The 17,467-nt window shown below is 30.2% G+C and overlaps 1 protein-coding gene across 1 annotated transcript in view; it reads left to right on the top strand.

Moving 5' to 3' along the window:
- Window positions 1-17,467, top strand: part of LOC107440209 (uncharacterized) — a 285,398-nt gene that overhangs the window by 260,382 nt on the left and 7,549 nt on the right. The window contains exons 4-5 of the mRNA XM_043040441.2: window positions 12,891-13,024; window positions 13,434-13,635. Coding sequence (XP_042896375.1) covers window positions 12,891-13,024; window positions 13,434-13,635 — 336 coding nt within the window. The remainder of the gene's footprint in view (window positions 1-12,890; window positions 13,025-13,433; window positions 13,636-17,467) is intronic.

The following is a 17,467-nucleotide window of genomic DNA, read 5'->3' as shown; positions in this document are numbered from 1 at the left end:
AAGAAATCAAGGACGGAGGAAACGAGAGCAGGCCAAACTCTCAAGATCCAGACACGTGATTTATGGCATAGTGCACTCCCCCCTACTCTTTTTTTTCCTACTGTCAATGGGTTAAAGACTGGAATTTCATAATCGCGTGTACTTTCCACTCGTAGATGATCGTGAATGGATTTCTCCCCCCCCCCTTTCAATCCTTCGCATTATTTTTTAATCGGATTCTCTCTTAAAGAGAGAAAAAAGCAATTTCTTTCCTGGCCATCCCTCCCTTCTTTCGTCTGATTCCTGGCTCATTACTAGGTTTTTTCCACTGAAAAAAGTACTTTTTCATTATCCCCCCTTTTTTTTTATTTAAATTTAAGGTCATTTTTCTGGTTCTTTTTCGAATCGAAATGAGAACTTTCTCTGTTTCTTGGTTCAAACAATGGCAAAAGCATTTGAAGAATAAAGAAAATATATGTTGCTTCCTAAATTTCTAAGAGTTTCTTGTTCTTCGGGAGAGAGAAAAAAACAGTATTGAAATGACAAATTCGCATTTTTCTTCTTTCCTTTTTGCGGAAAATTGAGGAGAAAATGATCATTTCGTAAACGTAAAAAGTTCTGAACAGGAAATTGTGGTGGTTAAAATCAACGGAAATATCTCTTCTGGATTTAAGAAAATATCTAGATTGATCTTGCGTAGGCAGACAGAAGCTTTAAAAACTGTTTACCCCAATAATCAGATTTTTTACATAATCTGCAATAATTTAATTACAATAAACAATTATGTTTTTTTTTCCTTTTGAAATAATAAAAATATTAAAAATATATTGAAATATTAAAAATGCGCAATTTTATAAACTTCTAGATACTCTGACAAGGAATGCAGCAAAAATTTCAAATATATTGGAATTGCTTACGTAAGTTTGGGAGTTTTGTATTTGAACCATTTTTTTATCTATTTCCTTTAATGATCTTTACATCAACCTGCGTTCTTTCAAAGCTAACAACATAGAGATGTCTTTTAAAGAGATACGTCATAATATAGAGATATCCAACCTATAAATTTAAACTAGATCAGCTGACTAATAGCAATCAATTGATCAATTGAAGGTAAGCCAAGGTAATGCACATTATGAAAATAAAAAATAGACCAACCTGTATAACTTTTGATCCAATGATCAAATCTTCAGGTTCTAGGATTCAATCTCAAAGGTTCAAAGGGGAGATCTCAAATATGCTAATTAATTAGTGCAGACGATATTTTACGTTAAGAAATCAGGCACAAAAACGTACTTTCTCTGAATAAACACACCTTTTTATGACGGATTTAGATTTCTGACCCCCAAAATATAGGCTCTCCAGATCAGGAGAGTAGATGAAATTTGGACCCCTTAAGTGATAGAACTTAATGAGAGAGATTGCGAGAACTGCGCATCCTCCAAGCCACCAAGTCTCTCCTACGTTATATTGTTCATTGTTCCAAGTAAGCGTTTGTCTAACCATTATAAATAAATAAATTCCACTGAAAGCTAGACTTGATTCGGCTTTTATGCTGGTAACAAATATCTACTTTCTAGAGTTTGTTTACCACACTCTACAGCATTGGAATATTCCTCTATTCAGTGAAGCATTGGAATGTTCCACTACTCAGTGAAGCATTGGAATATTCCTCTATTCAGTGAAGCATTGGAATATTCCTCTATTCAGTGAAGCAATGGAATATTCCTCTATGCGGAGAAGCATTGGAATATTCCTCTATTAAGTGAAGCATTGGAATATTATTCTATTCAGTGAAGCATTGGAATATTCCTCTATTCAGTGAAGCATTGGAATATTCCTCTATTCAGAGAAGTATTGGAATATTCCTCTATTCAGAGAAGTATTGGAATATTCCTCTATTCAGAGAAGCATTGGAATATTCCTCTATTCAGAGAAGCATTGGAATATTCTTCTATTCAGTGAAGCATTGGTATATTCCTCTATTCAGAGAAGCATTGGTATATTCCTCTATTCAGTGAAGCATTGGAATACTCCTCTATTCAGTGAAGCATTGGAATATCCCTCTATTCAGTGAAGCATTGGAATACTCCTCTATTCAGAGAAGCATTGGAATATTCCTCTATTCTTTTCTCTTATTCTAAAATTATATGTATGTCATAAAGGGTGGGACAAGAACGAGATACTAAAAACACCCAGGCAATTGTCACGTAATGCTCACGAGCACTCCATAAATAAACGCGTGATCTCATGGCATAAGGTACCTGTCGTGTGATGGAATAATTTCCGTCTTCAATCCCGCTCTCTAACACCTGAGAGGGTTGAACTCTTCCTCCCCAAATCCCATTCTAAGAACTTAAAGATATATATAAAAAAAAGAAGTTTAAAAGGTTGTCGTTCAAAAAGTAAGTTGATACGCACATAGAATAAAGTCAGTCTCATTATTTGCTCAAAGAGCTTGAAATGAATGGAGAGGATAGGTAGGAGTGGTGTGACCGGAAGTTATAAGGGAAAATGAGAAAAGGAATTATGTAAGAAAATTTGAAGAATCAACTTATATAAAAAAAAATACAATGGTATATATTTTTTTTTCCTTCTTTCGGGGAGTTGTCTTACATTTCCGGCTTGAGAAATAATTCGATTTAAAAATAAGTGCAATTTAATTCTTGGAAACTGGAGATTTCTCTAAGAGTCACGTGTCACTTACAACGTATGTATTAAAATATTGTATAGTAAATTAATAGGAAATTTTGTTCAATATATTGTTTAAATGAAGGGTTTTTGAGAATTAAGACCTCAATTTATGCAGCTTAACGTGACAGAACTAATCAGGAAGTGGCTAATGCAACATCAGGGGCTTTGTGTTCAATAAATAACTTATTAAGCCAACTTTCTCAGAAAAATCAGTTTAACCATAATATCGGTACCTTCAACCATTATATAGTCCAGATTTGCTCCAACTTTAAAGAGTTAACTGGTTTTGGTTTAAATGGAACCTTAGTTTCGTGTAATCAAGTCTAAGAAGTAAGTATGATGTGAAATAAGTATGTATGTATGTGAGTAAGAAGTAAGTATGTTCAAATTCGCACGATATTGAAGTTGCAGCGAATACAAATGATAATGTGATTTAAGATTATTTTATATTGTTTAACAGCGTACATTGTTAGAAATTTTTCCGGAAAAGTGGTGAAATGACAATTTATTTAACGTTTTCACCTTGTGAAGAGTAAAAAGATGAGTAATGTAATTTTCAGCGAAGGGTGGAAATATTTAAAACTAGTAGAATATTATATACTGTTGAAACATAGCATAAAAGAAAAGAACTTATTAAAAAAGTTGTGGAGATTTTATGTACAAGTTTGACTCAAAAACAATTTTTTCCAATTTTCAGAAAAATATATATTCGTTAAATTATTAATCAAATAATTTATATTTAACAATAATTTTAAAACATGCACTTGTAAAAATATCTTTCATCATTAAAACCTAATTCGCTTTCATATTTTGATACATAAAATATATTCACGCTAATGGTTGTAAGTCGTAAATAATGATTGACTAATAATGAGTTAGAAACATGGTAAGTTTTACCTTATTTTGGTAGTTTTGCTCGAACAATTTTTTTTTCTGTGTATACATTAGAGAGTTTTATCTTCAAAATTACCTAACATAATTTACTTTTTGTGTGTGTTAGGATATAAAGGAAATTTAGAAAGATCAGTCAATTATCAATTACTTCTGTCATTCTTTTTTCTTGCAATATTTTGAAACTCAAATGTCATATTAGTTTTTTCATGAAATCTGTTGTAATTTTATTTAAAGTTCATTTTAAATTCAAAAGAATCTCTTATTGAATCAGTATTATTTTTCTTAATTTAAATTGATTGATTGTCAGTCAGTTACCAGGTTTGAAATTATTTTTTTAATTATCCAAGAAATATTTTGAAAATTCAATTATACCAGTAAATTTAGCTAATGAGGAAACAATAAAATATGTATATTTTGCGTAGTACGTTTCAAAATACTTAACAATATTCTTTGTAAATGTCTGTCAGTTAGGCGTTAAATTAACATTATAATAAATTAAGTAACTTTTATTAATAAATTTTACATAAAAAGTGCTCAAATATCAAATTAAAATAGTTAATACAAATTATTTATTTAACTATTTAATAATTAACTTTTCACGTTATTACAAAATATTCTCTTCGGTGAAAAATATTTTACGAATTTTTATTGAAGCAACTCGTTGTTAAACAATGTTGTAATGGTAACTGCTCAAAGTTATTAGATTTATATTTTATTCAAGTAGAATCATAAATAAAATCTATAGAACCATTTCTGTGTTTTATAAAATCATAAATTTTTAGAATTTTAAACTGAATAGCTTTTAATTTTTATGTGTTAATTTGCTTATCATGAAGGGGCCGTTCAGATATTTCGTAAGTACCTAAAGAAGGGAAGTGTTTCTGATTTGCTTATTTTTGATGGCTAGGGGGGGGAGAAGGAATATGACATATGGGCAATGCTTACATATGATATTAATTAAGACATAATGTAAGACCCTTATTTACAAAATTTCCTTAAAAAGTAAAATAAAAATATGAAACCAAAAACTATTCATGGAAAACTTTTAAATTTGGAATTAAAAAAATTAGAAAAAAATTTTCGAAGAATTTCAGAGTTCAAAAAAAGAATCCACTCATATAATTTTCTGAAAATTTTATAAAATGAATAAAAACCAAAATTTTTTTAATGCAAAGTTGTCTTTTACTTGAGTTTAATCCTAAAATTAAATTAATACAGTAAAAGTGAAAGTCAAAGCAAAAACCCAGGGAAGGGTTTGCGATTTTCTTACGTAAGTGTAGGAAAGCGCTTGTGATTTGATTATTTTTGTCAGTAAAGGGGAAGAGATCAAAATTGTTAAATGTATATACTTACGTAATATTTGAACTGCTCCAAAATAATTGCGAAGCAATTATGGAGGTTGGTGATCGAAGCGAGCAGGGACAGATCCCTTAAATATTGGGAGTACAAATTAGTTCGGTTTTCAAGAGATGGCTCTGGCTGTTGTGAATGTCTCATAGTGACAGCTGGTTTCGGTGCTTTCAGAGAGGTTAGACATCTGTCAATAATATTCACTTTATATCGCTTTGAGTTTCATACAAAAACCTTGTTTTTTAATTTGTTGAATATGTCAAATTTTGTGGTAACTAAGCAGCATTTGCGGGAGGTTTTATGTTTCTGCTTTAATTGCAAGAAAAATGCAACTGAAGCTCATCGAATGCTTGTAGAAGTTTATGGTGACAATGTTCAAACTGATAAATCATGTAGGGAATGGTTTCGCCTTTTCAAGAATGGTGAATTGCGAAAGAAGAATGGTGAATGGTGTTGTATACTATGAGCTGCTACAACATGGCTATTCCATTACGGGCGATCGGTACAGGCTACAATTGATTCGTTCGAGTTGTGCATCACGAGAAAAACGGCCAGAATACGAGCAAAGACATGACACAGTTATTCTTCTGCATGATAACGGTCAGCCTCATGTCTCAAAACTCGTAAAAAAATTCTGAAAGCGCTCAAGTGGGATATTTTACCACACTCGCCGTATTCACAGGACATTGCTTCTTGTGATTACTGGTTGTTCCGACGGATGCAGCACGATTTGGCAGGTCACCGGTTCGCTTCTTTCGCAGAAATAGAAAATTGCCCCCTAACTTGGATCGCCTCAAAAGACGAGGCATTTTTTCGAGATGGAATTCGAAAATTGCCTGAGATGGAAAAAAGTAGTAGCCAGTGACGGATAATACTTTGATTAATCCATTCATTTATTTTGTTCGAAATTAAATGCATTTTTGACCACAAAAATAACGAACCGAGCTAATTTGTACTCCCAATAGTCAAATAAAATTGTATCAATAAATAATTTCAAAATATTTTTATCAGCACAAAAAAAATTTTAAATGGTAAACGCGATATGAAAAATAAATTACCAATTACATTTAGATTTTTTTTTCAATCAATGAGCAATCTGATGCTAAGTAGAAAGGCCATTTAAAGTTTCATGTCTGAAGGAAGTAAAACGTTGTTGGCAAGAAATAATCGTCATCCATATGTAAAAGAGGGTTAAAAGGATTCGATATAAGTTCCGAAACTATTTTTTTATCTTCAAAAAAGCGGCGGTTCGTCAGCCATCCGTGCATTTAGTATTTCAGACTTCTACTAGTGAACTGTGACCGTAGCTATTTTCGGTTGCTTTCAGCGACGAATCAATTTCGGTGGTATATGTTACACTGCCTAACAAAGCGCATAAAATTGCATGGAGGGTTCAAAAATTGCTTTTTAAGTATATGCATTATGGTGCATTAATTTCTATCAGAAAAGAAACTATAGACTTGTTTGACTCATGAATTATTTGTATCTGAAATTGTGATTTTTCAACGTTTTTATTGCTGCGTTCATTTATCACGGAAAAAGAAATTAATAATTTCTTAGATGAGTCTATAAATAATCTATAATAAGTCTATAATAAATTTAGTCTTTAAATAGACTTAAATCATTTATATTGAAAATTTTGATTTTTCAATTTTTTTTCTAAATTATTTTTACTGTAGAAGAAGAATTTATAGACTTACAAGAAACAAATTGTTTGTATTTGGAATTGCTATTTTTCAGATCATTACTCATGCATTGATTTCTATCATATCACAGAAAAAAAATTATAAATTTAGGTATCTCATATTATTTGGATACAACATTGAATTTTTCAACATTATTATTCATGTATTAGCGTAATAAATCACTCAATAAAATAATTAAATAATCTTATAAAATATTTGTTTGGGATAAAATAAAAAAAATAAAAAATCCCTTTATTTGTCTATCGCTTTCCCTCTATCATTAAAATATTAAAAACAGTTAAAGACTTATAAGAAACAATTTTTTTGCATTTGAAATAGCTTTTTTTTCGCATCATTATTCATGCATTGATTTCTATTACATCATATAAAAAAAATTTATAAACTTAGGTATCTCATATTGTTTAGATACAACATTGAAATTTTTAACATTATTCATGCTTTAGCGTAATAAATCACTCAGTAAAATAATTAAATAATTTTATAAAATATTCGTTTATCAGAGAAAAAGAAAAAACCTATATCAACTTACCTCTTTCTGTCTATTATTGTTTATCTATCTCTATCCAACTCTCCATTTATCTCTATCTTAGAGAAAGAAAAAAAATAGAATATTTATCCAAATCCCAATACTATCCGAAAACGTTTTCTTACTTGATGTACTATTTCATGGCTAAAAACTAAATTAACTTAAGCATTAAAAAAACATTAGTTAGTATATTTTGCTGTTTTATTTTAGCGACATTTTTGGATTTAAAACAATGAGTTTAATCTTAAAGCCGACACGGATAAAATTACCATACTGTATGAATAGGACATTTATGGAGAAAAAATAATAAATAAAAACATAGTTTTTACAATATATATAGCCAAAATATGCAGCATTTAGTCTATTCATACGGTAATGGTCTACCGGAAATTATAGTTTTCAAAATTATAATTCTTATCACCACACATTTAGCTAAAATGCAAAATTGAAAAGTAAGTCAAACCGAATAAATGGTTTTTATACCATGCTCTAAGGTATCATGATAAAACTACCAAATTTTATCACATATTTTAAAACCATATTTTATTGTTAATTTCACCAAAAGTTTCTTCGGTATCAATGAGCTTCGGCTAAAAATAACATGCTTTTTAGTGTTCCCATAGAGCCAAAAACACGGTAAATTTTACCATATTCTGGTAGTTTTAACCATGCTTTTTATCAATGTTTAATTATCTCAAAATTGTGAAATCTCAAAATTAAAATTAATCAATTTTTCAATTATCAAAGTTCTAAATATTATTTTTTACATGGATAAGTCTATCAATCAATCTGTGTTATTAAAGAATTTTCAAAACAAACTTTTATAAATCATTTCTATTTGCGAAACACTTAACCTGTGAATAATTATATTTTCCTCTTTATTTTTCACTGAAATAAGCTCGTTTAAAAAAAGAAATACTGCTCTGATTTTTGGTGTTTTCATAGAGCCAGAAACACGATACAGTTTACCATATTCTGATAGTTTTAACCCTGCTTTTTTTTCTCAATGTTTAATTACCCCAAAATTGTGAAATCCCACAATTAAAATTAATCAATTATTCGATTGTCAAATTTCTAAATATAGGGGAGAGTGGGGTCAGTTGTAACAGGGTACGATTATAACAGAGCAAAAATTTCGATTGTCGGGTTCTAGATTTGGTACCTAGGTGGCGTACAAGGTGTATTTAATAAATCTACATGTACACCCCTGCTGGCAAGCATTTTTATGCACTTTTGAAAGAGTTACGTCACAAAAGATATTTTCACGCTACGTAGGTACTTTTTTTGGTATTAGAATATTATATTGTAACAAAGTAATTTTGTTTAAACATATGAAAATTATTAACCGAATATGTAAGTGTACACCTTAATTAACATTTCAATAAAAAAAATAGTTTTGTTAATTAACTAGCATTATTTTTAACAAATGAAGCTGAAATGGCGTCTTGGGGACGATTGTAACCATAAGTAAAGGGACGATTGTAACAGCTGAAAATAAATATAATCTTATGTTTACAAACCATTACTTAACTCTTTAAGAACCACCAATAGTTTCCTATATCATTTATATTATGTTGCATGTGCATTATTTTATTTGTCACCTTTCACAGCATAAATTAAAATTTTTAACCCCTTAAAGTTAAAAGTTTAACCCTTTAGGTCTCTGCTCATTATTATTTTTACTCTTAAAATATCACTACTATTCTGATCAATAAAAAAAATATATCACAACTATGATAATATGTACAATTAACTATGTTTTAGTTGAATTTATGAACTGTTACAATTGACCCCGTAAGTGGGGATAGTTGTAACAAGTGCACGACTGTCAAAAATTGTTAATATCAAACATAATAACATTTAAAATAAGGTTTTTTTTTTCTAGTAGAGGATAGTCTACTTTACTCGTCAGTCAATTAATACTAATAATATATCGGATTTTTTGTAAGTTAAAAATAGTTAAGTGAATTTTGTTACAATTGACCCCACTCTCCCCTACTTTTTTACATGGATAAGTCTATCAATCAATCGACGCTATTAAAGAATTTTCAAAACAAACTTTTATAAATCATTTTTATTTGCGAAACACTTAACCTGTGAATCATTATACTTTCCTCTTTATTTTTCACTGAAATAAGCTCGTTAAAAAAAAGAGAGAAAAGAAAAAGAAATACTGCTCCGGATTTTATGAATCGTTTCAAGAATATTTAGAACGATTTCAGAGATCATCTGTTCCAAAAAGCCATAAATAATTTTGACAGTTATTTGAATCACAAATCACTTTTGCAGCGTTTATTTTAACGCCTTTCCGATCCGTCGTTAAGGGGATTGCCTTTAGCATTGATTTGCGCCTCCACAATATTTTAAATATTCTTAATATCCAATAAAGACATTTCGTATGAAAGACAACTGGGAATGAACGTGGGTATAAAATAACTCGCAGAAAGTAGCACGATTTGGTTAAATTTTCAAACAAACTTTTCAAAGCTTAACTAAATTTGGATAGCTATTGTTTATTACACTTGAATAATCTTAGAATATTTTCTTATGGGAAAAACGTGAGATAATTGTTTTACACCCATTGTTTTACATCGATAATATCGGTATAATACCCATAAACCGTAATATCGTAAAAGGATATACTTTGTGCAACGTAGAATGACGGAAACAATGTGGATAAAGCTCAAATAAAAGTACAGAAATAGAATTATAATTTCAGCTCTATGAATAAGTAAGAAGCTTTCTCACTGTCTAAACAGAAAAATGACAAACACGCGTTTGTCTCGTTACTTTTCTACTGTTATTTGGTGTTTAGACAATGAGGAAAGTTCTAGTTTATAGATTAGAGACTATATCTTTTCAATTTATGTTCTATACCAGGGGTTTCCAACTTACATGAGGACGGGGGCCGCAATTAAGGATACCAGTCAAATGGCGGGCCGCAACTTTATCAAAATTTTATATAGGACTCTTTAATGTTTGAAGGAACATTAAATATTACTGTCAGATTTTAATCAAGTTGTACAAAACAAACGTATTGAATTACACAGAATAATTAATATTTTCTTGAATCAATATTTTCTTGGATGCTAAACCTGAGAAACAATTTTTGGTACCGTTGGTATGTTAAATTTAACGGAAACGAAGAAATTAGGTTTCTTTTTTAACGAAGGAAAGTATTTTAAACCCATATAGATTTTTTACAAAAATTGTCCGCGAAAAATGACAACTAATATATTGTAGTTCGCGGGCCACAAAAAAAGGCTTCGTGGACTGGATGCGGCCCACGGGTGGTCAGTTGGTAACCACTGTTCTATACCATATCATATAATAATTATGTACTATATAATAAATATGAACTATATAATGTCTATGTACTATATAATATCTATGCACTATATAATTTCGTACTTTATGTTGTTTTGTTTTATTCTATCTTAAATGGTCATTAACTAATGGTTCATTAACTAATTTAAAAATGTGCTAAATCGAACATGTTTCCTTTGAAATTAAAAGATCGTATCATGTTATTAAGAAATTTTGAAAACAAATTTTAATGGCACAGTTCCATTTACGAAATATATTCATGTCCTTAAATTAAGGATAATTCAGAATCACACGGAAATTGAACTCTAAGTAAAAACTTCGCACTCATCGCACAAGAATAATATCCAAATTACAGGAAGCCACCAGTTGACGCCGATAATGCGTTACAAAGAGGGTATATAAAGAATGGTGGCAAATAAGCAAAATAATTCCCAAGTGTTCTTTTATCTGCTCAGAGCCATAATCAAATAGTTATGACACAGTGGATGCTTGTGGATTATTTTTCACGAGGTAAAATTATCGGTCGTCTAGAATGTGGACGTACTCAGAAGGAAGTATCCGGGGAACTTAAAATCGGCATCCCTAGGCCTTGATAATGTTCCAAAAATGATGAAAATGTTAGTAGACGTTACAGGTCAGGTCTCGTTCGATTTACACAGTCTAATGTAGACCGGTATTTGGCAGTAAATGCTAAAAGAAGCAGACAGAGACAGCATCCAACCTGTTTCATTAGTTATCTGCAACTACGGGTATCATAGTTACAAGGCAAGGACTTTTGAACGTTTGGAAAAGATAGATCTAAATGCTCGCAAGCCTATCAGATATGGTCGGCTATCTACAACTCAGTGTCACATGCGATTTGCCTGGAGTAGATATGGACAACTTCAGCTTGTATGATGTTTTCTAACGAGTCTAGGTTTAGTCTGTTGCCCGATTCACGACGGATTTTCATATGGAGAACCCCAGGTATCCATTACCACTAACTCTACATCATCGAACGACACCGTTATGGTGATGCAAGATTGCTCATTTGGGAGGGAATTATACTGGACCCCAGAACAGATGTGCATGTTTAAATCGGAACGATGTTAGGTTAAATTTGTCGGGACATCATTCCGCAACCACATGTACGTTTGTTTAGGGGTGCCCTGTGCGCAGAATTCGTATTTATGGAAGACAACGCTTGTTTCCAGTGAGCAAACATCGTAAACGAAAGCCTTCAATCTAAGGATATCACCCATGCAGATTCACAAGAATTTTCATCAGGTTTGAATTCGATAGAGCATGTGAGAGACATGCTTGGCCAACGAGTTGCAGACCGTCAACCAGCTTCTACATGTGTACCCGAACTTCGGAGAGCATTGCTTGCTGAGTGGAGTAATCTTCCCCAAGATCAGTTCAATGTGCCAGGAAAGCCTGGTTGGTAGGGCACTGGGCCCATGTCCAAGAGTTCTAGGGTTTGGTCCCCGCCGGCCAAATACTCCCAGTGTAGTAAATGGTGACTGATGCATGTTAAATCTGTCAAGCCGCAAAGTCCTCCATGTTCCCATAACAAATCGATACCTCTAGGGGTACTGATCCAGGAGTTCCTTCCTCGTAAAATACATAGCAAAAATTGTCTCCACTTGCATAGATAGCGACATCAAACGCGTAAATAGGTATAAATGTACTTTCAGTATATAAAACTTTAATAACTTCTAAACTATTAGTCCCATTGCCTTGAGTTTGATTTCATTCAATTCAAAGTAAAAAATATGTATTTTAAAGAATATCACTCTTGTATATATAGTAAATGTTTAATTTCTCTGACACTCCCGAATACTATGTGAAATACGCATTTTTATCTATATACTTAAGACCAGTTTTATGTTATAAACATGGTTTCACATAATTTATAATATTCATATAATTTATATTATATACTTATAATTTATATTATTCTTATAATATATAAAAACTTATTAACGGATAATTCATGTAATTTGATGTTTCCAAAAGGAAGAAAAACTCTCTAACTAAGGACTCGAGGACTGAAGAAAACTTCAACTATTTGGAGACAATACAGCGACTGTCATTTTTCCCCCTATATAATTTAAGGACAAAAACAATTCTTGTTACATATACCTTTATATTAATAAGGGTAGAGACAAATCATTATAAGCTATTGATATTAATAGTACATACGTTTCTTTTGAAATAGCCTAAAGTTGTTGTTAATATGAATTCACAAAAGCTCTGAGTAAATAGTTAATTTATTATATTTCAGAATATGTACAGAATTTATTATAATTTTATCTTAGAACAAACAAGTATTGTACACCGAAAAAAATCATATTAAATAAATGACAAATCATATTAATTAAAAACACTGAACTTCCTTTCAAGCCATCTAAAGATTTCTTTCTTTTTTCTTCTAGTTTTACCGGAAGACGGACCTACTATTTCAGGTGTGAAACCTCAGTACCAAGTAGGGGATGATGTTAATGTCACTTGTTCAGCAGGCCCATCAAAACCTGCTGCCGCTCTGCGATGGTACATAAATGGACACGAGGTAAAGTTTATTCTTCCTGGTGGTAGTTAATTGGTTTTAAAGGTATAATCTCATGAAATATTGATAAAACTGCCAAGTACAATCATTATACCATTATCAAGTTATGTATTTTCAAGACATGCTTAATTTTGGCAGAAATTACATTTACTGCTTTTGCACATTCCTGTAAAATTAATGGAATCAAATCAATCGAGAGCTAAAATTAGTAAATAAACATAATTGTCTATATCAATTCGAATAGGTACAAATCCAAAATAGATATTAATTTACTTTGGCTCTGTATTAAAAAACGGTGCAGTGATACGAAATGCCACCACTGAATTAATGAAAAACTTGCTAGTTCTCAATTAGGCATCGATTTTCAGTGGATTCAACTAGGCATCATATTCTTGATTTACTTATTTTGCAGGCTCCTTTGGAATATGAAATTCGCTACAGTCCCATACGGCATCCTGATCGCCTATTGGTCTCCACACTTGGGCTCCGATTCACAGCGGAACCTCGACATTTCTGGCATGGGGCAATGAAACTGCGATGTTCTGCAGTTATTTCTCAAGCTTACTCCATGAGCAGCGAAGAGATCATCGTTGGTGACAATGCAAAGGCCTCAGGTACTTCATTCTTTATTAGCTAAATCTCAAACATTCCGATTTGTAGTGATGCCATCAACGAATTTCCCCCTATTTGCAGAACTGAAATTAAACAGAATTAATAGAATTCAAATCTGATAGAATCATTGAAATTAAAATTTAATAGAGTTAATAGCATTGAAATCTAAACTAATCAATGAAATTTAAATCTAGATTGAAATAAAATCTAATCGAGTCAGTGAAATTGAAATCAAATAGAATTTATAGAAGTTAAATCTAATAGAATCAATAAAATTGAAATCTTATAGAATCAATGAAATTAAAATCTAATAAAATTTACAGGAATGAAATATAAAAGAATTAATAGATTTGAAATACAGTAGAACCAATAAAATTAAAATCTTATAGATTTAACATAACTGAAATCTAATCAACTTAATATAATTGAAATCTAATCTAATCAATACAAGGGAAATCTAATAGATATAATTGAATTGAATTCAATCTAGTCGAATCAATAAAATCTAACGAAATCCAATCGAATAAGTAAAATTGAAATGGTATAATAGAAATAGATATAGTGGTAATAGAAATGAAATCTAATCGATTCAATAAAACTGAAACATAAAAGAATTAAATTGAAATCTGGTCGAGTAAATAAAATTGAAATCTAATGGAATTAATATCGAAGTGAATTGAAATCTAATCGAATCAATAAAATCTAGCGAAATCCAATCAACTAAGTGAAATTGAAATGTAATAGAAATGAAATCTAATCGATTCAATAAAACTGAAACATAAAAGAATTAAATTGAAATCTGGTCGAATAAATAAAATTGAAATCTAATGGAATTAATATCGAAGTGAATTTAAATCTAATCGAATTAATAAAATTGAAATCTAATAGAATTAGTAGAGTTTAAATCTGATCCACTCAATAAAACTGAAATCTAATAAATCAATAGAATTGAAATTTAATGGAATTGAAGTTCAAGAGAATGAAATTGGAATCAAATCAATTGGAATCTTATAGACGATAGAATACTAGAACATTCGTCGAAAAGAATACCGATTTTTGCCAGTTTTAGGAATTCATGATGTATCAGTGACAACAGCTTCTAAGATGGCAAATGCTAAATTTTAAGACTTTTTTATGTAGTACAATATTATAAAATATATATTATGAAAAATTATAATGTAATAAAACTATGCATTCTTTTTTGTATAATAAAATTATAAGCGTATTTCCTAATACGTGCTACTTTGTTTTACAGAAATTTATACCTGTGTATACTTCTATTTTATTCCATTAATTTTATTTGAAAAACATCTTTCTTTTTTTTATCTTTTCTTATTCTGAACCAAATTATAATTCAATACTTTAATTATCTTTATCGTGTACGAAACGTAAATATTAGCTATACATTAACGTCATTTTGATTTCTAACTCGATGGCAGCATCAAAATTTCAACCAATATCATTGTGCATTAACCATCATATCCCTAAAAATATTAAGTTGCTTCTGCTACTATTCACAACACAGACACTTTAAAAACTATTGTACCTATTAGCGGTGGTTTTAAAAACCATTAGACCTTGAAACATTAAAAGACATGATTTTTTGTACTGAAAACCAGTGCCTGATTTATCATAATGCCTGACTGACCCGATCACTAATTTACAATTCAGCGGCCTTAAACTACTCGCTATCTGTTCTGGAGATTTTTCTCTTGTCTGTAATTGGTTCAAATTTAAATACAATCTTTTATTTCAGTTAAAATCTGTTGCCTAAGCGGGAAAAAAAAATGAACAATTTCTTTATTTTAAAAAATGCCAAACAGGGGAGCGCGTCGTAAATGGCAGCTGAATTAGAAAATCGTGATCCGTGCCTAGTTTCTAGGGTATTAAAAATAACTTTTTTTGTGATTTTCTTTAAAAATTGTCTATTAGAATTACGAGTTAGAAAAAAAAAGAATGAAATATAAAATTAAATATACACTTTATATTGTGATTTACTCACAACGTAAAATCTTTGAATGCATTTTGCATGTACACAATTCGTTAAGTTTGTATAAGATTAGGAGCACTGGGGCCTCCGACAGTTGAGTGCCTAGAGGATTCGGATTTCTAAATCAGGTACTACTGAAAATCTCGTGGAAATTTTAGAAGAGAATCGGTACGTTTTAACTCGAAGTTGTTTCTGACAGTATAACTCTGATAGCGCCATCTATCGTAATATTTACATAACTTTAAAAGTTGATTACTTTTGAAAATTTGTTTTATGCTAGTTTTATAACAAATACCGGTTATAAACTTCATTGTATGACTGAAATATGTATGACTGTATATGAGGGCTGAAGTTGAAACAGTTACCAAATACAGAAGTTTGCCTTTGACAAAAAAATTCAGATCCTCCCAATCTCAAAATAACCCTTTTTTTTTTTCTTAGATTATACTTTAAGAACATCATTTAGAAGTGACACTTAAGTTATCATTTCTTTTCATTCTATGAAAATCTTTCTTTAATTTGAGTTTCTTAAAGTGTAATGATATTAACTTTTCGAAAAATATTTATAAAAATCTGTTTAGTTTCAGGAGTTCTACTTAAATATGTAAATAAATATTATTTTTAAGATTCAAATTGGATTTTAATGTGATTTCTCTTAATTTGCTTAAATTTTCACTGCATACTATATACTCGTAACATGACGCGCAAAATACTTTAAAAAAAAGTTTTAAAATAAAGTAATTTATCTTCAGCTCATCGTAAAATGTTGCATTTGCACTTAGAAATTACAGAATTGATCAGAATGATTACTCAAACAGTCAAGGAAAATTTGTCTTGAAAAATATCCGTTATCGACAAGAAAAACTTCCGTGTTGTTTTGCGCAAACAGAAAAATTATGTTATTATTTATGCTTAACATTCTGATGAGCTAGAACTAAATAGAAACAAAAAATCGAAAACTTGTTTCCAAATTTATTTTTTAATGCTACAAAAACAACAGGATACCTAAAATTTCCTGTAATTTTATCATCGGCTTCCCTGCATAACAAATATTCTCATATCACTCAATAGCTAAATTAGCCTGCCATCTAGGAGATTCAAAGTCAACTATTTATTTTTCACACAATTATATTAAAATTATGATAAAATTAAATAAAAGGAAACAATTGCAATTTCTTAGTTTCCAAAATTTCAAACAATATTTTATGAGTAAGAATAATAAGGTTTTACTTCAAAAAGATTAATTAAATCTGGACTAATACTCTTCGAGAATATTATTTGGCACACATATGTTTAACATTTGCTTTATTGGTATTATGATAAGAACATCAAATAAAATTTCTTACTATTTCTTAAATTAATTGTATTCTTTATTTTATACTAGAATTTTGTGGAACATTCATTATTTGTACACCTACATCGTAAAATAAAAGTACTGTTTGGAAACAAATCTTTTTATGCAACAGAAATCCTATCACTCTCATACTTTCTCTTCTCTTTTTTCTCTTTTTCCATTTTTTTCCTCATGGTTATTAAAAAATGAATATCCTAATAATCATAAATGAAAAGTAAAAAGGATAACACTATTTTAAATTCCTTATAATATCCAAAAAACTCAGCAACATATTTCGAATACAGCGAAATACAACAGGATTGAAATTCAATTAAAAGATATGTTTAGAAGTGCCATCTTTAAAATTTAAGAGATCTGGTATTGCAATTAGTCCAGAAAAAAGAGATAATAGTGAAAGAAACATAATGAAACATTTTAGAGCCAAAAAGAAAAAATCTGTAGAAGTTTTTGGTCTCTTCTACTTTTTCCATTCTATTCTATTTTACTATTT

Source organism: Parasteatoda tepidariorum, chromosome 4, assembly GCF_043381705.1.
Source record: "Parasteatoda tepidariorum isolate YZ-2023 chromosome 4, CAS_Ptep_4.0, whole genome shotgun sequence".
In the NCBI taxonomy this organism is placed as follows: domain Eukaryota; kingdom Metazoa; phylum Arthropoda; class Arachnida; order Araneae; family Theridiidae; genus Parasteatoda; species Parasteatoda tepidariorum.
Note: the sequence above shows the minus strand (reverse complement) of the source record. Positions and strands in the feature narration are given on the sequence as shown.